Source organism: Rhodnius prolixus, unplaced genomic scaffold (assembly GCF_049639745.1).
Source record: "Rhodnius prolixus isolate KJV_2025 unplaced genomic scaffold, Rpr scaffold_6, whole genome shotgun sequence".
Lineage (NCBI taxonomy): Eukaryota > Metazoa > Arthropoda > Insecta > Hemiptera > Reduviidae > Rhodnius > Rhodnius prolixus.
Window position 1 is genome coordinate 9599385 of NW_027411634.1, and position 23124 is coordinate 9622508.

The window sequence follows — 23124 nt, forward strand, 5'->3', positions numbered from 1 at the left end:
TAGAACAGGAAACGTATATACTTATACTGTTTTGTTCTGTTTTGTTTGTGTATTAATTGATAAATAATTGCAATAATAATGTAAAAATGAAAGATACTTTAATATACTGTCACAAATTATCACAAATTTTGATTATTTATTTTCTGACCTGTTACGAGATTAAAGAAACTCTTTATCAATTGAGTGGATTAAATATAAGTGATCCTTTAATAATTAAAACTAATTTTGTAGATGAATTGATACAACTTAGACTTTTAGTTTTAAAAAGTAAGTACCCACAATATTATTAAGTCGTCATCGGTCCACAATGCTTAAGCTTGATCAATAATTTACTTTAGAGTTAATTGATCAATTTGGTTTTTAATTAGATTTAATTTTAATTTCAGTAAAAACCTCTGCTGAAAGAAATCATCTGGTGACCTCGTCAGTTTCACCTTTAAAATAAATTTGTACCAGGATCTATAAAAGTTGTGAGATTCTTTTCACATCGAAATAGTTCAACTATTTTATAGGATTCTTATAAAATAAAAAACTTTTTTTGTTTGAAGTTTTAACACAAGAAAAATGACCCACAATCGTACTTCATGTGCCTTTTAGAAAATAAATTTGCAAAAATTAAAATGTAGATTATTTTATACGGTAGCCAACGCGATTCTGTATCATCTCACTTGATATATCGCAAGCAATTATTATGTTTATAGCAGCGTAAGTTTGGTTATCTATTTCTAATTATTATTATTTTTTGTTTTGTTTTGGAAACTGATTACATTTTAGATTGGAGGTAGCATGATGGGAGGACTGGGTACTATCCCGAATTTAAGAAAAGGTACTAACATCTAATACAATATCAGAAAAAGGTACTAACATCTTTGCAAACAATATCCTTTTTGGATTAATGAAGTTAAGAGAGATTCCCAATAGTTCATAATAGTAATTTGTTGGAACCACAAAAACAAAAATAGTTTGTAAAAGTGTAATTAACGCAGGTTATTGTCCGAAATAATAGTTGTACTCTGCTCTACACGTGAAATAATTTTAGATCGCCTTGCGCTTTGTTCATTTTAGCTCTTTTGTCGGTTCCATTATTTTAACATATTTACCGTCTAGGTCGCTAAAACACGCCTTTACCCACTTCAAGGATACGCTAGAGACTAAGTCTAGCCCCAAAAAAAAGGAATTTAATCTTATCTACAAGGCATTATTCTATCTTATGTTAATAATTCAATTTTATTATCACTAAAAACAAAAATATTTTTACAAACTTTTTGCCAGCTCCTGCGAATGGATCTGAGCCATATATTCCGTAGTATCTGGTTGTAACACTTAGGAAATTTTGGCAAGATTTTCTAAGCAATTAAAAATAAAACTCATCCATAACGGAGCTTACAGCGTTTTGTGAGCGATTTCCATTCACAGTTAAACTACTAATAACTGCATTGTTATCAAAATTATGTAAGCATGCTTACGAATGCTGTAAGTTTACTAGTATCTACAAATTTTGATGCAAAATTTTAAGAGCATTAAAGATTCTTTAATTCTTTACATAAATAACTAGTTCATTCAGTGAGATTTTATATATAATAAAACAATTCTAATCATTCCAATGTCCAAATTTACAGTTTCGCTCACTTTCTAAGCAGAAAACATAATGCTTAGATTACGCAATGTCTAATTTATCAATGATTTCAGATCAAAGTATAACTGGGAAACAAAAGTATATATTTGTCCACCAAAATTATGGCTCTAAATTATCACCACCGACTGATGTTATTCTGCTAGTACAGACAAGGCACTGCGGAACTGGACACTGTGGAACTGGGCACTGTCCAGCAGGGTATACTGATTGCTATAAGGAGCACATCTCTAGATTTGTATCTGGTGATTTCTTCTGATGTAATAATAATTGCCTTAATGATTGTGCTTCTTCTCGTAAAGTTAATACTTGTGCTCTTAATACGGCGTTTTCATGTTCTAATACGCTTGCTCTTAGTGCTATCTGGGGGAAAAATAATGATAATAATTTTTAGCAATAACAAAAGAAATTCAAATAAATGCACAAAGCTTTGGAGAAAAAAATGGTGGGAATATCTTTACCTGATCTTCCCTCATTCGTCTAGCATCTCTAGACTTTTTTGCAGCTTGATTGTTCCTTTTTCTTCTTTCATAGTATCTTTCATCTTTCTGTTCATCTGGTATCGGTTTCTTTTCACTTCTAGGTCTCCTAGAGGAGCCAACAGTTCTTAAAGCTGCAAGAAAGGTGTAAGTTAGCGTTTGTGGATTGTGGCACTTGTGAATAATGATTACATTTTTTGATTTTGAAAAATTTAAGATTTAGATCTCAAACAAATTCTTCAAATAATGCAATAAAGGAAATAAAACAAAGGTGTGTCTTTAATGAACAATTAGAGAAGAAATAAATAAAATAATAGGAACAACTCAGAGTAGCTGTTCACTTTTAGACCCTGGGGTTTTAGCAAGGTTTCCAGGTTTAAACCCTGCTGCCAAACATGGGTATAAATAGAGTAGTCTGTAAGGATAGAACTCTCCGGTAACCAGCTGTGCTTTAAAAAAGGCTCAAGGCGATAATGATTTACAAATGAAAGGAACAAATTTATTCTAACCATTACAGAGAAAAGAAAAATAACTGAAAGAAATACAATGTTTTTCGTAAAACCAATATTAAGAAAAAAACTTGTTGCTCGATTAAAAGTCCCAAAAGGAGCAATTATATTTTTAATATATATATAGCGCAGTTTAATTACAAAATTAATTTAAATTAGGCCGCAATAAAAAGTTGTTATTACGACTGACAACGCGGCATTTAATGATTTTAGTCAGGTTGAAAACATTTTAAAAATTCTTTAATTGAATTGAACGTTAACAAACAATGCTTTTACATAAATTTTTATAATTCTGGATTAATTAGAATCAATTTTTTTTTTTTTTTTGTAAAATAACAAAGAAAAAAGAAAGACTTTTAATATCTTTTGTCCACGTTTTAATTGTCATTAATTCCGTTTTAGAGACTGTTTTATTCATAGTTAAATCATTAAACTCTGCCTATTCGCATGCCTTAGCTGACGGCGGTATATTTAGGAAAGTTTTAATTGGTATTATAAATTAGAAATGTGGAATTGAGTTATTTACAATGAGCAAATTATCTAGAATTATCTTTTGAGCTCTAGCACTACCACGAATATAGTATTACCTGTGATACTGTATAACCGTGTGGTATATGTTCGCGCGACCCTCGCTTGTAAACCACTGAATGTTACCAATTGGCCACAATTAACTATAATTTCGTGAGCACCATACTAAGTTTTTCCCACACTTCTCCTCTTTATCATCACCCCAGGGAGTGGCATCATCTTTTCCAGTTAAAGGCTCTGAAATTAGCCTTCCTAACCACCACTCCTGCGGCCCATGCTCACCATTTAGCTATAACTATTCACGTCATATAAATTATTATAACCTTAAGCAATATAATGGCGCAGAACATTATCATTAAAACTTCTACCAACATTAATGCATTAATGTTATGAATAAAAAATGCTGTGAACAACTTTTTCATTTAGTATTTCCAACAAATTTTATCGATTATTGGAAATTTAACTTGCACTATCTATTGAAATAGTAAATGACTGAGATCTAGAACGTCTCTTTGGGTGGCCCAGCCTAACTGCTAGAACTAAACAAATACTATCATCCATAAAAACTCAGATACAGGGCTTGCAACTTCACCAACTGGTGAATGCGCTTTTTGGGGTGCAGCAAGTTTGGGCCCTCACGGGAATTGAACGCTGAAATTCTCTTATCAAAGGCTTAGAGGCCTACACTAATTCAGATGAGGAAATTTTCTTCATTCTCCATAGAGAAATGCAATTAGTCCCCTAGTTCGGAATAGCCCCAATCCTTGATGAGTTAACTATAATTAATCGAATAAACAGAAAGTACAAAAATATTTTGCTCATTGCGTTTTCTTATTTTTGGCTAGTTCTTTGCAATACCTAAACTTTTACAGCTCTTGTAGATAACTCACAGATCCAAACTCAGAGATCACCTTTGAAATACTAAATCTGAGGTTACATCTAACATGAGAAAAACTCAACTTTTCTGCTTAGGTTTGTTTTTTTTTTCACTCGAAATTCCAAATTTTTCTACAAAATTGCTGAATCCGTTTAGGGAAGATTATCTTGATAAAGTGTGGTACAATGGTACAAGGATTTGCCAAACTAATTATAAGAAAAGTTTTTCTGAACGTTCCACGAAAGCTAATATTCTGTTAAGTCCACATTTTAACAAAAGTAGACTGCTTCATAGAAGCTTTTTTTTTTTGTAGCCAAAACTTTTTGGGTTATTTAGAAAACGAGCACTGTCCAAAAGTTGAGGATTAAAAACAAAAACAAAGAACGAAATAAGGCAGAGATTACCAAAATTATTTATATAAGACTTCAGACTAATTTATTGAGCTTACAACATCATTAATATAATTTTTACCTGTTTTGAGCTCATTTTGTGGTAACGGCAGCATTGGGGCAGAATATGGATATGGTGGAGGCGGCAGAAACAAAGGTGGGGCCATCAGAGGTGGTACCAGACTTTCTCCTCCATTAAGATCATTCGGTCTTACCATTTCTCCTTCTGTAAAAGCGGAAATTAAAAAAAAAAAACATGTTAGCTAACTAAATACATGATCAAGAGGATAAGGTCAGAAGTCGTTTCATTGTCGCAGCCTGACTTCCTTCATCAACTCTGGTAGAAGTGAGTCTTAAGGCTTTCTAAAGAAAGTATATTTCTGTTCCAATCTCAAATGTGATACGTCCAGTTACTTTAAGCTCCTACTGAACTTCAGAAGTTGAAGACTATGTTGTACCGAGAGTGCTTCATTAGCTTGAAGATTAGTTGTCAAGAACCATTTGCAGAAGTTTGCGGGAATGCTAAAAGAATAATTTAATTTATTTTCCTATTTTTAGATCAATCTTAAACTGTTAAAAAAACAGATCTCCTCATTAATAGCATCTGATGTCAATCTGGCTGAACCTTTTTTTTTACAAAATTAATAAGATTTTATTGTTAACTTGTCCTAAAACCACTAATAAGTACGATCTTATTGTCACCAAAGAACACAGCAAGAAGATTGCATTACTGATGCATGCAGCTTCCCGGGTGTAGTAATCTCACGGGTTCTTAGCACAAAGCACCATGCGTTGACACAACGGGCTTACAAAAACTCATACGTATACTAGCACTCATGACGGTCACAAACTCAAAGACACCCATAACACCCACACAAGGGCTACCATCTCTTGGAGACTGCTTGGTTGGCAAGGGAGAAAACCTTTTAAATCTTGAGTCCTATGTTATAGGGTTTGGCGTAGGGCCAACAATGTATCGAAAACTTTCCCTTAACAAAGGAGGCAAAGGTACCCAATGTACCCTTTACTCTTCAATGTAGTTCTCGAAAATGTTGTTAGGGCTAATCGAGTTGATCCGAGAAGAAGAAGAAGAAGAAGAAGGTAACTGATGTTGATTTTAACATATTATTAGTTAAATACTATGTGAGGAAGAGGTTTGGAATGGAACCAGCCAGAACGACTTCAAAGAACCATTTTGCTCCTGCATTTTCCATAATTTAAGAAAGTGTAAGTTACCATTCATTTCTTAAAAATGTATCAATTCACAGAGTTCGATAATTTGATCTTGGTTTCTCGACAACTCCAACACTAACGCCGGAGATTTAAGATCAACCAAAAGAAATTCAAATAGATAATTTTCGCCTTAAAAGAGAAAAATCTTTCCCGGACTAAATTTTCCAACTTATTTCGCGAGTCCGCTATTTCGGACTCAACTTAAACAAAAGATTATTATCAGATTTTTATTATTAACTTCAACAAAGTGAAGCAGTTGCAAATATTCTTGCACAAGCAATACAAACAATTATTTTATTGTTTATTTAATTAGAATTTTGTTTTATTTTAATGTATTTTATTGTGTAATAATAAAAAATTACACAATAAAATAATGTAGGAACTAGAGTCAAACCCTAACTGGCGCTCAAAGCTAGTATGTATTGCGGTACGGGTTTCGATTCCCAGTCACGGCGTTTTGATTATAGTCACTTTTATTTATTTATTATTTAAGGCGCATCAACATCTGTGTGGATATTGGCGCTAGCAGCTTTTTCTAGTACACTGCCAGCTTCCGGATCAGAATGACTTTAGTACAAAAGTTTTACAAACTGTTTTACAAAAGTAGTACAAAAGATTTTCGTTCAACTTATTTAGTGGAGCGTAGATTTTAGTGCATTTACAAAACAGTACCTTGGAGGTACCTCAACACTATGTTCAATTTTAAATTTTTTACAAGAGAGCAAATGAAAGAGTTTTTTCTTATAAGCCCACGGGAGTTATTTTGCATAAAATCTTGGTGGATAATAAGTAACATAGATGCACCATAAGTGATGGTTGGGTAATAAAAAAAGAAATAATGTATTAGAATGATTAAAATAATAAATTTTGAAAAGATGGACTTAGTGTTGTGTACCTCCAGGGTATTGAATTTTATTAAATGCCAAACAGAAGCAGCTTGCAAATAGGCATATCAAATGAAAATGATATTAATGTTCCACTAAACTAATTTTCATAATTGTTACCTTTAAAGAAAATTACTAAAACTTGCAATTATCGATTTTATTAAATAAATCATTTTATTTCATGTTCCAGATTGTCTTCTTCTTGCTACAAAACCCATCTGATTATAATGTTCCCTAACTAAAGTGTAGTATCTTAGTTTTTCTTGTTCCCAAAAGATTCATTTGCAGGAGGCTACCCAAACAGAACTGGCGAATGAAATTGAACTAAACTCAAAATACCTCTGATAGAAATTCTATCCAAGTGGTCTATTATCTCAGAATTCTCGCCCATATCTGCACAAACAGTTTGCTAAGAATATTTGCGTAAGATCTCCTTAATGAATAGATAAATGCCAAGAAAAAGAAATTAATAAAAAAATTAATAAATAATTCAAGATAATTAAATTTAAAAAATTCAAAATTTTTGGGTCAAATTTATTAATATTTTAATTAAAGCCCGATGTGCTAGTTTTTTTCAACAAGAAATAGAAGAAAGAAAGAGAGAGATCGATTAGTTTTGAAAGGAAATTTCTTTAAAGTTATCGATTAGTTAAACCAAATCAGAAATTTAGAGGGGAAAGAATTTTTTATTCAAATGGATCCCTGGCAATGTCTTAAATTGACCAGGTCTCCATTTCTTTTTTAGGAGCATACTTTGTAACTTAAATTTTATTTTATTTTTTTTTACGTTTTTTTTAATTTTTAATCTAAGTTACAAGTATGATTTTATTTGCACATGGACAAGTTCGGACCCTACTTCATTATAATATTTCGCTGCTATTTAAACTTTTTTCTGGTTTAAAAAGTTTATTAAATTTAACGGGAAGGGAATTACGGGTATTTCGTTCATTCTTGTTGCCAATAAAAATATTTGTATTCATATATTATTATTTATTTATTTATTTATTTTACTTGCTTATAATTTACAATTGTAACAAGGGATTGACCCATGGCTATGAATAAATAATATATTCATTTTAATTTCCAGTTAAAAAGCATCAAAAATTATTAACATTGAGTCATAAGTTGAAAAAACGTTTGGTCCCAAATTCAGATTAGTTTTATTTTAAGTTATTCCCAATATTCGATATATTTTCCGTTGGTATAATTTTCTTTAAAGATTACTTTCGTGCCTTTCTTTTTTCCGCCCTTAAAAGAAAATTCTTGTTATCTTTAATGTTTAATTGTTTTCGTGGCCGCTTTCGGACTTGCATCAGTTTGGAGTAGAGATTTTGACTTCACTTGTGTTTCCGTCTTGCGTTACACTTGACGATGTGTTCTTTTCCTTGATTAGCTAATAAGGGTCAATTTTTCAATCAAAATAGAGAATATTCGGTTCTGGCTGATTAGAGATACAACATGATCAAATGAGCGTCAGAACTTAGAAAAAACAGAAAAAATGAGAAATCCTGGCCAGTTTTACTAGAAATTCCTTATTTTTTAACTTCTTGAGTTAGATTTTCATCGGGTCGGCTATTTTTGGATGTAGATGTTCAGAAAAACTGAAAAAATGGGAAATCCTGGCCAGTTTCACTAGAAATTTCTTATTATTTACTTCCAGAATTCGATTTTCATGCCAAGGGTAGATCATACAAATTAGGTCGGCTATTTTTGGATGTAGATGTTCAGAAAAACTGAAAAAATGGGAAATCTGGACCAGTTTCACTAGAAATTTCTTATTATTTACTTCCAGAATTCGATTTTCATGCCAAGGGTAGATCATACATATTAGGTCGGCTATTTTTGAATGTAGATGTTCAGAAAAACTGAAAAAATGGGAAATCTGGACCAGTTTCACTAGAAATTTCTTATTATTTACTTCCAGAATTCGATTTTCATGCCAAGGGTAGATCATACATATTAGGTCGGCTATTTTTGAATGTAGATGTTCAGAAAAACTGAAAAAATGGGAAATCTGGACCAGTTTCACTAGAAATTTCTTATTATTTACTTCCAGAATTCGATTTTCATGCCAAGGGTAGATTATACATATTAGGTCGGCTATTTTTGGATGTAGATGTTCAGAAAAACTGAAAAAATGGGAAATCTGGGCCAGTTTCACTAGAAATTTCTTATTATTTACTTCCAGAATTCGATTTTCATGCCAAGGGTAGATCATACATATTAGGACGGCTATTTTTGGATCTAGATGTTCAGAAAAAATGGGAAATCTTGGCCAGTTTTACTAGAAATTTCTTATTATTTACTTCCAGAATTCGATTTTCATGCCAAGGGTAGATCATACATATTAGGTCGGCTATTTTTGGATGTAGATGTTCAGAAAAACTGAAAAAATGGGAAATCTTGGACAGTTTTACTAGAATACGATTTACTATTACGGTTTTACTAGCCCGATATTATATTTCTTTATTTGTCCTTTAACAAAAGAGAAACATTTTGGTCCAATAACATCCATTCTCTGGTTTGAAAAAAAAATTCTTGCTCGAAAAATACTTTTGATTGCCAAACGATCAAGATAGTATTTGACTAAAAAGTTACACTGGTAATCAAACCATCAAGATAAGTGTATACAATAATCATTGTTTTCGAGTCAACAATACTTTCTTAATATGTTTTATTGCATGATCAGCATTTTTAAACATTTTTGTTATGCATTTTTGGTAGTTTTGAGATGATAATTGGTAATTATAAGTTTGGAAAATGTTATAATGTCCGCAGTACAGGATATTATCGCTGATGTTAATATTTACAATTTGTCAATAAAAAAAAAAAAATTATAAGATAAATAATCAAAGTGTATAAAAAGGATCTTTTGATAGCTTTTTAATCTGTGCACAAGCTATTGCAAATATAACTTTTGAGCGTGCTTCGTGCTTTTAATAAAACCTCTGTGTGCAATATTAAGTTTTCTTAATAATCACCTTGGAATGGACCAATATATTGATTATAACTTCGTAAAAGATTCAACGCTGAAAACATATCTGTATTTACGCACATCTTACGATAGAATAAAGTGACCTGTTCAGCCGTTAAAATCTCCCCCTGAATTAGCTAGTTTTTTTTGTTTTTTTCTCGTGTTTTCTAAGTAAAGTAAACGCATCTGATGAGCAAATCTTCCTAAATATAAACCGATAATAAGAAATGCGATTGAACACTTTGGGAGTTAAAGAACTGAACTAAGAAGAGGGAGAACGTGGAGAATGAAATAAAATAAAAAAAAAAAAGACAAAAAAAAATAAAAAACTCTAATCTTGATCTACTTCTATCCCTACTACTCGGATTCTTTTGGCTTCTTTAATAATAATAATAAAAAAAAGAAAAAAAACCTAGTGCCGGCTTTAGCCAACCAGAAATCGTCTAAAGAATAGATGCCTCGCCCACTAGATTGCCACCTAACCAACCCATTGTGTTTTACTTTGGCATTCCCACTCCTATGAGCGCTGTATCATTCTGATAACAGATAGTTCAGGTCACCACTCTGTCGAAAATTCTACTTTTAATTATTTTCAAATTAATGAAATCGCGGCCATTTTTCTGCAACAATATTTAAGATAAATGAAGACTGAAATCTTCAACTTTATCTCACCAAGATCTAACTTATTTACTTTCTTATAACGCCGAATTTAATTGGTTCTTATTGAATATCTATATCTATTCAGTTACAATAATTTGCATTCAGCCCTAATGAATCCTGATCGCTTGATCAGCGTAACTAAAGCGAAGCCACACTTGTATAATCTGGTATAATTCAGACCCCCAAAGTTACGCTCAGTCCCCCAATGTCCCCTTGACTACTTCCTTTTCAGTCTTCGTATAGAGTTCCATAGCAGTCAAGGTGTACCAAAGTTTTGAGACAATATTTTTGTGCCAGTATATCATAGAACTTTCTGCATTTTGTAGGAATTCCAAATGGTTGCCAATTAACAAACTGTTGATTAATAATATGGTCTTGAAATCGATGCTTCTATATGCTTGTCCTTTTAGAAGGCACTAACATTGCTAGTCTTCAACATATGCAAGATATGTTTCTTTCTACGTCTAGCATTTCGACACCTTTTACGCGCATAGAAGTGCTACATTACTCTGGCCAGATGAACTTGAAAGTTACGTTCCTCTTAATAGAAAAGTTGTTCACGTCTACGTGCCAAAGTATTTACCCGTTGTGCACAAACACAGGGGTCTATTAGCTCCGATAACTAATGACAAAACTTAGCCTGTTCTCTGAGCACATCGGAAGGTCAGAAAAATGCTTACCGCTAAAGTAAATCTTTAGATTCATTAGAGTTTTTTTGTCCAATTTTTGTTCCTTAATGGTTACAGTAACCTTTTACAGTTACCCTGATAATTGATAAAGTTGCAGAAGATAGTTAATACTTAATTATTGAGGCTTCTATTGTAAAACTGTAAATATTGAAAATATATTTTGGCAAAAAAGTTCTATTCATTTTTATTTGGTTTTGATTATGTTTGTCACGAATACTGGAGATTCGCAACATTGAATTTTGTTTGAAACCTTAATATTCTGCTGAGGTTTGAAGGTTTGTTAGAACCCCATACTTTGCTGCCGTACTTTGGTCGAAGTATTCTCTAATGTATCCTCAGTCTTATTGTAGGACTTGTCTTATTGTAGAGTTTTCCATCCAGTATTGTCATAAACTGTGACATTCTCAAGTTATTTGACAATCAAAATGAAATCCGAATTAGTATTCAATAGTTTACTTTAAGAGAGGTTTTTGGTTGAAGTCGACTGCAATTTTGCATGAGGTGAATGTTCACTGTCTGTAAAACAAAACTATTTTTATAGACATTATTTTGCACCATTGCTGACTGTCGTCAGAGTAGGTATCCTGAAAATATCCCGATTTTAAGAGTTTTTTGAGTTTGGTAAGTCATGAGTGTAGATTGAATACATAATGTGGTCGAACACGATTTCTTGTTAGATATCAGCCTTGTTGTTTCAAATAAACTTATTTTTCACCTACATTTAGGCAAAATTATTCCCTTCTTTAGAGTAAGTTATGAAACAGAAGTATAAATAATCAAATTGCATATTTTGGCGTTACAATAATCATATTAAACCATAGATAATTTCATTGTCGCATGTTTTCTTTTAAATCAAATTTTAACATTAAAAAATATCAATATGTATTAGATGTAACCTTAAGTAATTTTAGAATATAGATACACATGTACAGATGGCTATCTTTACAGTTTGGTATCACGAAATGTTGCATAGTTTTTGATTATTATCTATCAGCCAGTCTGATAGCGTACTCTCACAATATTATAACTGGCAAAATGACATAATTTTATTAAATTATGATGCATTAGTAATGAGTCTTTCTGGGTTAAAAGAACGTCAAAATTGTTCAAGGGATTCCATTGAATCAACTCTTGATATAGTTAAAAATCATCTATCAACAACGGTCGAAAAAAAACAAAAATCATCATAAACTATATGTGAATATTCCAACAAAAGTTAGAACTTCTCCTAGTAAAATCTATTTCTTTCGTGTTTTTGCTAGAAAAACCAATATAAGATGTATTTAAGGTTAAAATAGAAATAAAGTAGATTGTTTTAGTTTATTACCAGAAAAAAAGGGTTTTTGAGGATATTAACTTAGGCCATTACTCCTTAGGCCGTTACTAAATGTTATAACTAGAGTAGATCTACTTTTCTCTCATTGCCGTTGGCAACTGGGTTAAAATAACCCGTTGGGAAAACCGTTGTTTTTCGTAAAACCATTGGAAATCTTTGGAACTACAAGCTTTTTTTGGCCAGTAAAATGTGTTTCAGATTCGTCACAACGAATATTTTAGGCCAGTTCCCAATCTTACAACTAGGGTTGAACTTATTCTTATCACTTATTGCAAACATCGAAGGAAAACTTGGTAAGTATGAGTTAGTTTAACCTAAAAAAAGAGTTTTAATTATTTAATGTAATATGAATCGCAATTTAGGTTCATTTAAATTCTTCATCCTCAAGAATACAGTCAATTCAACGCTGTAGTAGCGAGGTTCCTGACTTAGTCAGCCTAATTTTGGAGAGTTGTATACTAGTAAAATCGGGTTTTGTACTGTGCATACGATCTTGTCCACTTCACCTTGCGAATGAACCTATCTCTGGAACCCGTTAGCGGTCAGAGATTTGCTGGAACAATTTTCATGCAGTACATTTGCCACAAAACGCAGGCTCCATTTAGCAATGCTATTGGCTGTAGCAGTCTCTGTTTCTATTAGATTTCTCTCAGTATTCATTTCTTTCAAAAATGGATCTATTGTGGCTCCCCGGCTTTAGAGCTCACCCTCCAGACCCGTCCGTTTAATCAGACTCTTAATTCTGGAGAGTGGCTCCTGGGTAAAGTTCTCAGGCCTTGGTTTTTTCTCCCCGAGAAGTAACATCCTTAGCCATACGAGCCCCTCACACTGACACAACACGTGCAATGCCGTTTCCTCCTGTTCCTGACAGAACCTACAAAGGCTATCTTGTGCCAAGCCCATGCGATACATGTGTTTTCTGAGCCTGCAGTGGCCCGTTAATAGGCCTACAATTATCCTTATAGCCCCACGGCCTTGACGGATTAATTCTGCGGTCAGCCTCGGCGAATAGCCTCTGATGAATTCCTTCGCCTGTCTCAGCCCAGTGGTGGCAAGCCACCACTCCTGAGCCCTACTCTGCACCCATACATTGATGGCCGCCGACTTAACACATTTCGAAACCCCAAAGCAGGGCTCCGGGCCAACGAAGTGTCCCGCAGAGCCTTCCCGGGCCAATAAATCTGCCACTTCGTTCCCCTTGTGTCCTGAATGACCAGGTACCCAAACTAGAAAGACCTTATTCAGGTCACTAATTTCCTTCAGGGCACACAGACAGTCCCAAACCAGCCTTGAGTTGACCTGGTAGGAACTAATTGCCCGTAGAGCAGCCTGACTATCCGAGAAAATTACGACCTTAGAGTTAATAATTCCTCGCCCTTTAATCTCGGTGGCACAGTACCTAATTGCAGCTAGCTCAGCCTGAAAAACTGTAGCTAGTTTTCCTAGGCTAACCGAAAACCTACATTTCGGTTTCGCCCCGTACACTCCCGCTCCTACGCCCTCCTCTATCTTGGAGCCATCTGTGTACCACATCGAATCTCCCACAACTGGGGGTCCACTTTTCCAAGCCTCCCGGTCCCCAATACAGACTTTGAACGGCTTGTTGAAGTTATATTTGGGAGTCATAAAGTCCGAAGGCAGGCCCAGAATTGGGTCGGCCTCCAGCTGAATAAATGGGGTAATCATTCATAATTATTTGTTATGAGTTTTAAGTAAAACAGTTGATTGTTAATCCATCCATATATAGCAAGCAATTCCCGAAAATGTACGACTACAACACTTTATGGAATCGCATCCATTCTTGGATTCGATGAATAATCTAAATAAAATAATATTTAAATTAAATAACTTTCAAAGGGAGAATCAAAACCAACGTTTCGAAGTCAAAGTTTATAGTATTTACTCTCAGACGGAAAATCCTACCTCCTATCATCTTGAACCAAACTCTTTACCAACTGTGGACAAAGTACGCTACCTCGGACTGTACCTAGAAGCAAACGGTTGACATGGAATCCCCATACTAGACTGAAAAGATGAAGAAACTAACCAACGCTTCAAACTTCTCGCCAGACTACTTGACAAACGTTCGAAACTTAACCTACATAACAAAAGATTCTTATATCTAATGTTACTGCGACCTATTTGGTCATATGGCATCGAAGTATGGGGATCGACTAAGCGTTCCAACTCACTACGCCTTCAGACATTACAGTCAAAAATACTTCGAAAACGCTCCGTTCTATGTATCTAACCTCACTATCCATAATGACCTCAAAATCCCTTTCATTACAGGTTCTTGCTAACACTCGTTTCTTCAAATTTCATTCCTCTACAGCAGCTCATCCTAACCCTCTCATAGAACACCTATCTTCCTCCACATTACCAGGTAATTCTCTAAGGAGATTGAAGAGAAGATGGTCTCGTGATCTACTCTTATCGTGAGAGCAAAACACGTTACTGGAGTGGCACCACTGGGTGCCTTTTCCACTCATGATTTTCTTTTCTTTTACCATAATTGCTTGTTGCAGTAGTAAATTACAATAAAAGATTTTTTTTAAAAAAATTAAATAACCAAAAAAAAAACAAAACTAGCGGCGAGCAGAAAAACGAGTCGCTCTTATCATTTAAAAACCTGATTCTAATCAAAATTGAATTAACGAAGATAATTTTAAAAACTTTAATAATATGCCAATTTGTTTGGCAGAAACCTTCCACCAATTAGAGGAATAACAAATATTGGCTAATCGTCTGACTACACAAACACCAAATGAAATCGTGTCTCTGTTCAGCAAATTGAAGTAAAGTTTTACAGATAGCTTCTTTTCAGTCGTTTAGAGATAATCGTTTGGAAATTTAATGATGGAAATTAAAGCGTTTAACCTCCTCAACGTCTACCCTCTTTTTTTAAAAAAAAGATAATAATCCCTCTGCTATTTTAATACAGTCCAGTAATTGTAACCATCTACTGATAATAATTTACCTACGTTCCTTATAAATCTATTATCACTTTTCGTTTTGTGTGTGTAAAAGTGAATGTGAACACCTACTTGATCGTTCGGCTTCCCCCTATATTTCAGACAATTGGAGTTATAATTATGTTTAATTCATTTCTGTGATCCTGTAGTTTAAAAAAAGAAAAAAAAAAAAAAAAAAAGAAGTAATAGAAGTAGTGACGTATTGATAGATACATTATTACCCATGTGATTGTAAGTGTGCATGTGTTGATATATTCTAGAAACACTTGTATGACTCAGTTTTATACTAAACTATTCCTCTGAAAACATCTTGTATAATTCCCACACATTTAATAATATGTTCACATTGTGTGTACGCTTTCATTGAATACATGCCCCTAATCATTGTTATATGGTCTCCGTCGTAATGCAATGGTCTATAATATGGTGGCCTATATTGTATTGACGGCTAGCGAAGAATTATGTACTTAGACTAATGTTAGCTTTAAATTTAAACATCAATATGTTTTCAGACTCCAAATTATTACATATCTTTCTACTTGCTCAAATCTAATTTTTGCTGTCGCTTGCCTTTAACACCATTGCTATTCATCGACTGTGGTGGCCACAGATTTCCTTGAGAACAGAAAACCACCAGAGTAGCTGGCCATCCTCCATCTCCTACTCACAGTTACTTCTGGATACATTTAGATGAAGATTAAAAGTAGCTAAACATATTAAACAAATATCTGAAGCAAGTATTTTTATCAAGTATACAATGAACCCTGCTCTAAAGCCGTTAGCTACTCTCTTAATCTCTTATCTCTTAATTTGCCCATGGCCTTCTTTGAAGCCGAAAGTGTACTTTGAAGAAGTAGTTCTTTACTCCATTAATGGTAGAATGATGCGGGCAACAATGAGGACCTGTACTGCGCGGTACATTGTGGGTGATGCTAAATGATGTGAATGTTTCACTAAATCTTTTTTCCGACATTAATCTCGAATTTTTCAATTAAATACACTATTACGACTACATAATACGACTATATAATTACGCAATGTAATATTTGGGAGTAGCATTGGTTGCTAATTAAGAATTTAATTAACAATTATTAATCACTACATTGCACGAGACTTCTTCAAAGTTTGTTGGAGAAGGGTGAAATGATTAAAAAAAACTTATTTAAAAACAAATAAGAATATAATTTAAAATAATAATTAATACATATTGTACTTATTTTGCGAATGAATAATTTCAAGAAATATTGTAAGAGGACTTATTTCAGGTAAAAACACATCAATTTGAATCTGAATGTTTTGGCTCTTGGTCAGTCTGAAGAGTAAAGCTCACTTAGAGGCATTGCTACCTCACTGTGCTTTACTATGACGGCTAACTTTCACCATTCTTGGACAGCGTAACACTCTACCATCTTTACACTTCTAATCCTCTCTTCAGATAGTGTTACCCTTATTTATATACCCTCAGATCTATAGTACCGAACCTAACGTGAGGGGAGCCAAAGAATTTGACAACCATCTAACGATTTCATTATTATGCCCAATTTGCGGCAAATCCATAATTTAACTAACATAATTTCTCACATTTTTAGTACAGAAATTAAAAATAATTTCTTAAAATAAATTGTTACGTTGAGTACACATGTACACTTTTACAGCTGTTGTATGTGACAGCTGACTGTTGGAGGATTTATGTTCGAGGATAGGGGATGCTGTTTCTTCAGCGAATTTAGCGATGACAATGGTGTAATCTTTAGAACATCCGCTTTGAAGAATGAGTAGAGGAGTGGACACAGCTGCGGAAATCGGAAAATGTGGTGTGTGCGTTTTTCCTTTTCTTGGCTTTACTGGGGGTTCCGGTAGGTTAGATAGGTTCTCAGGTTCACTAACTTTAATTTTAAAAGCATAATTTAAAATTTATTGATAGATCATTTAAAATAAAAGAATCACTTTAAATAAATTACTAGTTTTAACTCTTTTTTTCACTTTATTAGACGTATTTACAACTACAACAAATGTTGTATCAAGTAAATGTATTAACTTTATTATTAACTCCGAGTATAAACCTACAGTTACAAATAATCTTTTATTTGTTTCAGAACTTAGCCGTACACAAACATTGAACATTGGGCATAATATTAGTTTAAAGAAAGAGAAAACTGGTTTTCTGTGGCTTTTATTTTTAATCTTTAATTGAAATTTACAACTTCTGCAACAAGCAAACGTGGCATAAGATAAAACAATAACATGAATATGGATCGGAGAAGGCACCTAGTGGTGTCATTCCAGTAACGTGTTCTTTCTATACTGCTCCTGTGATGAGAGTAGATCGCGAGGCCACCTTCTCTTCAATCTCCTTGGAGGATTACCTAGTATTGTGGAAGAAGGTAGGTGTTCAATTAGAGGGTTAAGATGAGCTGCTGTAGAGGAATGAAATTTTGAGAAACAAGTTTTAGCAAGATCTTTAGCGAAAGGAATTTTGAGATCAATGAAAATGAATGAATAAATAAAAATATGATGCTCAGAGCTACAGTCCCAACTCATTTACTTTTCAATTTGCTGATGTTATTCAATTTAAATTATAAGCATTATGGCTATATTGAAGAGTTATGTTATGTAGTGGGAAATAACTGGCTAGTGGCATTTAAACTTATTTTTAGGTTATTAATTTAAAAAGAAAACTACATTTTTGATTGCCGTTTTATCGCAATGTTCAATCTCGAAGTTAGAGAATTTTAAAATTTTTGTCTTTGTTTGCAGGAAGCTCGGCATAATTGGAAGTTTCCGTAATCGTTGGTGTAACCAGAAACGGCCAAAAGTTGTGGAGTTTAGCGTGTAATCTCTGGAACTTGTTGGTGTCCAACTACGCTTGTACTGAACACTGCGAAATGTGTAGTGTTATATGAAGTAGTGAAGGGTAATGAAAATTCACTTTAATTACCGTCTTGAGCGCAGGATCTTTTCGATTTACGATTCAATATGGCTTCATTTTATTCAATTATAGGAACATTATCATCTAGGCTGGGCTAAAAAGCATCAAAGAAGGTTGCCAAGCAATTTAGTAGAATGAAAGATCGTGTAGTTCTTGCATTCGGAAATGAATGAAGGATTGGAACAAAAATCTTCTTTCTACGTGACTTTAAAATATTCCAAAAAGATTTTGTTTCCTTTAATAATGGAAAGCTTATTACATCCAATCAAAAAAGATACTATGCAATTTTTAAGGATCTTTCACTGTTTACTTTGCTGTAAATTAAAGAAGCAAAGAAACTATGTGATCTATGCTTTTCGACATCAAAGTGTAACTTCTATATCTCAAGCCTCATTGCAGGTATCTATCACTCCAACATGCCTTTCGTGGAACATTTTCAAAAACTTGCTTAGTTTTGTCAATCGACTTTCCTCTGACGCACTTTCCTAACTCCTTTTTTTCTTCTTTTTTTCTTGTCCTCCATGACAGGTATCATGGCGAATTTTCGAAAAGATTCTGCTTTCTAGGCTTTCCCGAAAGAATGATGACCTACGACTGTTGAATTTCCAGCTGCCATTAATAGGTTCTTTCGCGCCGAAGTCATTGTTGCTTCTACGATAAAGCTTCGTCGCAAGTGAATAGACTTTCTAGAAACTTGCTACGGTCTGGTAGTAAACGTGAAAAACATTTATTTAAGTCTGCGGAATTAGCTACGTCAACTAGGAAATGAATGCGACCAGTATCAAAGTTAGACGAATGAAATAAAGCTATCAAAGTACTAACGAGACCAATATCGCCACTAAATCGAATGAACTTTCGACTTTAAGGTAAATATTTTCACAAAAATTATACTCCGTAATTAAAACTAATAGAAAGAGGAATATAATAAATTCTTTTTGAATGCCAGCCACTTAACGTTCAAAAATGGAATCAATATTCTCTTTAGCAACAGCTATGACACTCCTCAAGAACATAATGACTTGAGAAAGTACTTCTTGAAGCCAGTAAGTTATCTGACCGCGTTTAAAGCTTCCAATTATTTATCTTTCTTCGTGAAATCTGCGTAAAATGTTTCTATAAATGTAATAAAAATAGAAAATCGTCTATAATGAAATCTATATCTTTGAACTAGCGATAATCGTGTATTGTCAATATTGTTTAAATTTATAACTCTGGAGGAACAAGAAATGTAAGAGGTTATAAGAATACAAGTTGTCCATCATTCACCGCTTCAATGAATGTCAATATATCTATTATTATTTGATTGCTTATCTTTCTTGTGGAAAATCACACAATAATATTATTGTTGTAGCGTGTAAAGTGTGATAATAGATTATTTCTTTTAATATTAAGTACACCATATTCAAAGTGAACCTGATTGATAACCTTTTCTTTCTTTTTTTAGAGTCACTAATAGATTACCATGTGTTCGCCTCTTCTCTATTTCACTGTTCTATTACCTTTTGTCCGCAGTAACAATGATAGTTTGTTAAAAAGGTTTTATTTTCATTTTTATACAGTAACATAATAAACTTCAAACACCTAATTATGAACTTCAGAGCTGTCATTAAATTTCTGAGCATTAGGTCCTTAATTTTCTGTCTGCCTTCTATGAAGCAAAAACTACCAATGATATGACAAAAACAAGGATGCCTCGTTACAAGACCACAAAGATGAGATTTTGAAGTGCAGGGTTTGATTCCCGGTCTTGGCATTGGATTTTTTTGTTTTAAAGGTTAGTATCGGTCCCCTATGGAAACCTCCGAATAGAGGGTATTCTAAATAAAGTTTTGAAATTTACAGAATACATATACCCTTCTCATATGTGGGCTGTGATCCTATCAGAAAACTATCCCATATTGAGAGCGACTGGCAAATACACAAACTGTTGATGCCAGGAAAATTTAAGAGCAACAATGTTAAAGAAGTTTTTTGTAGTTAACGTTAATTAATATTACTGTTATAGTAAATTTCATCTAGAGGTAAATTGTATAATCTTCCACAAATATACGTAATATAATATTTAATTTACATGTTCATTGTTATTATTATTCCCATTCTTTGATTTTAGCAATATGAAAATGCTTATAATGATAGATCCAGCAGTTTAAGATGGATCCGAAAATGCAAAACATCTTATAAATAATTGCAATGAAGACTGAAATGGGCTTCATTCTATCACTGGTATAAAAAGTGCATAATATTTATTTTGACCATTAAATTAAAACCATAAACAACACTTTTACTTTAGTATTTTATTTGAAAGCAGGATTTGAACAGATTGGTTCTTGAATGCGCAAAGTCTAATCTACATAAGAATCATTTAAATACAATTGTTTATTCTTTTACAAGCTCTTTAAAATTAAAGTTGATCTGGATCCAAAAATCGCCACAAAATGCCATTAGATATGTTCTCTTTTTAATAACTATTTCCCAGTTTTTCACCTGAAGTGTTGTCTATATTACTTCAATTAATTTATCTCAGTGTACTCTTTAGCATTGCCGCTAATATTTCTAATTCTACGATGTCTTCTTTATTTTTCTTTTGTTTTTTATTTTTCTTCTTTTCATATTTTATTTTACGCTTTAAACATTCCAAACAATCGTTATTTACATTGAAATTTACATTTTTAATTAAATGTTCATTAATTTTTTCATCATATAATTCTCTCTCATCAATCTCCCAACTTTCAATATCGTTTGATGGTGAATATTTCTGTAGAATAGCTTTTGGATATTTAATTCCAGAGTCACTGGAAAATTAACTTGGTTTTATTGAATAGAATAATAAACGCTTTAGAGAAGGTGTTTAATTTGAGTTTAACTATTCAACTAACCTTCCACAAGATGAAGTTACATTTGAGCAATAGTCATTCAATTTTTTCTCCAATATTTCCACTTTTCTTCTTGGTGGTTTGTATTCATCCAGATCATCTTGGTACCAATCTTTTTGCTGCTCTCCTCGCCATCTTTCGCTATACATTTTTCTGTTTTAATTATTTTTTTAAAGACATTATCAGATTATAATCATTTTATAATAGATATAATTGGACTTTTGCCACTTACTAGCAACAGAATTTGGAGAAGCTGTAGAAATTCATATTCGGATATTTTTGGCATAAATAAACAAGTAAGTGTCGCATGATATTTTTTTGAATAGAAGAAAAGAGGGGTTCCATTGAAGGGACAAATGGTTAATAATCTATATAATTAAAGGAGGATTCAGGTTACTCTGAAGAGCAATGAAGAGAAACGCAATCAGTGACTAATTTAAGAACACAAGAGGGAATATAAAGGTGATAGAAATCATCAGGATGCTGGAGTTAGCCAAGAGCAGAAGATTTGAACAGATTGCGAAGATGAAAAATTGGATTTTAATAAAGCATCTAACTGATCTTTACAAATAAACGTTTTCAATGCACTTGTGACGATTTTTTAAGTGAATATACAATCTTGATAGTTACCACGAATCATTGATTGTAGTAGCCATATTTACTTCGCTATAATTCCCATTCAATTTGTTGAATCCAGATGATTGATGCTTATCAATTCTCATTTTCTTAACGCGTTGTTTATTTCTATCACTTTTTAACCATTTTCTTTTTTTTAAAAGTGCCAGATTGATCTGTTTTGTTTCGTCTATGCTGAAACAAACGAAAAAAAGGCAAAGAAAAGATTAGATAATTTATGGGATTGATTGCCTTTCTCTACCCGTAAAAAAATTAAATCTTGAGTTTCTCTCACTGATTATAGTAGGCAGGATATGATATCCTAGTGTACTCCACGTCCTCAGAATCTGTTTGAAGTTCTCCTCCTTTTGCAACCTCCCTAGATGTGATTATATCAGGAGGGATTGTGACGTGTGTCGTCAAAGTTTCACATGCACCAGATGATTTTAGATTTTTTTGCTTTTGAATTTCATCAGTACATTCTGAGTGACTTCTTATTACGTCAATACTGAACTGATGACGCCATGCTCTGTCAATCTTCTTTTTATTAAGTTTCTTCTTTTTGCTTTTAACTTTTTCCGCTTTTATTTTCTCTTTATTTTGTACAAATGAATTTCTCTTCAAGTGGTTACTTAAGAGAAATTTTCCACTCTTACTGCAACAAAAAAAACAACTAATTTCAGGAATCAGTTCTTGAGCTTGCAAGCTAGACTTAACTTTAACTTTTTACGTTCCGATTACATCTATTTTAGAAATTTCCTAAATTTTAGTAAATAAACTTAATTTTTACTCAAAAAATTGTTTTACTGGTAAAAAATAGTTTGACATTTAACAAAGGTAAGAAAAACAAAAAAATAGTTGCATAAGTAATTACGTTGGAATTAAATTAGCACTCAAACCCCTAATCAAAGCTACACTGATTTGAGTATCGTTTAAGTAAATCCTTCTTTTCTTTAAGTAAGATTTAATTTCATCAACTGAAACTCCTTCTAACCTATCCAGACATTTAATTGCTTCAGCGCAGAGTGTGAACCATTCATTGTAATTATCAGCTTTGTACTCCTTGGAATCTGATTGCCAATACGTTGATGATGGGAACGACATTTTTTTTTTGCATGTATAAAATTAGTACACCTTTTGGAACGCGAATTATTAAAAGTATAGAGGTAAGATTCACAAAAAAGAGAATTCTTCACGAGAACAAATACGCAATTTTTGCGTTAAAAATTAATTTATTTTTTTAAATCGTGTCATGTGTTCGAAATTGTGGCTAATTTTTTTACTGCTGATTTTTATAATTTTTTTTTTTTTTTTCTACCAACCATATAGGGCACCCAGAGAAATGTTTAGGGGGTTGAAACCACCCGAAATTATGGTGAAATATAAAACTTTTCTGATATTGTGGTGTGAAAAAACTTAATTGTTACTTGCAATAAACATTATTTACGGAATCCAGCTCTAAGAGCTGCTTGAACTCTTCTAATCTGCATAGAATCATGAATAATAATAATTCTCTAATCTAAAAAATTGGATGAGTTTTA

At 32.9% G+C, this 23124-nt stretch overlaps 2 protein-coding genes and 1 long non-coding RNA gene across 5 annotated transcripts; 1 reads left to right on the plus strand and 2 right to left on the minus strand.

Moving 5' to 3' along the window:
- Positions 1-281: 281 nt before the first annotated feature.
- LOC141460657 (uncharacterized) lies at positions 282-10675 on the minus strand. The gene is made up of 4 exons (XM_074140877.1): positions 9514-10675; positions 4498-4641; positions 2095-2246; positions 282-1996 (listed from the first exon to the last, which is right to left on the minus strand). The coding sequence occupies exons 1-4, from the start codon at positions 9587-9589 to the stop codon at positions 1847-1849; spliced, it is 522 nt and encodes a 173-aa protein (XP_073996978.1). The 5' UTR covers positions 9590-10675; the 3' UTR covers positions 282-1846.
- A 5884-nt stretch (positions 10676-16559) lies between these two features.
- LOC141460521 (uncharacterized) lies at positions 16560-21549 on the plus strand. 2 transcript variants are annotated; one of them, XR_012462108.1, is made up of 8 exons: positions 16560-16980; positions 17263-17550; positions 17924-18080; positions 19655-19869; positions 19938-20116; positions 20206-20318; positions 21176-21264; positions 21351-21549. It is a non-coding gene; the product is annotated as an uncharacterized lncRNA (long non-coding RNA). The 2 variants fall into 2 exon arrangements; XR_012462107.1 differs by having other exon boundaries at positions 17924-19869.
- Positions 20375-22855, minus strand: LOC141460519 (uncharacterized). 2 transcript variants are annotated; one of them, XM_074140609.1, is made up of 5 exons: positions 22458-22855; positions 21879-22238; positions 21599-21778; positions 20972-21109; positions 20375-20887 (listed from the first exon to the last, which is right to left on the minus strand). In XM_074140609.1, the coding sequence occupies exons 1-5, from the start codon at positions 22685-22687 to the stop codon at positions 20611-20613; spliced, it is 1185 nt and encodes a 394-aa protein (XP_073996710.1). In that variant the 5' UTR covers positions 22688-22855; the 3' UTR covers positions 20375-20610. The 2 variants fall into 2 exon arrangements, with proteins under 2 accessions (XP_073996710.1, XP_073996711.1); XM_074140610.1 differs by having other exon boundaries at positions 22578-22854.
- Between the last annotated feature and the right edge of the window lie 269 nt (positions 22856-23124).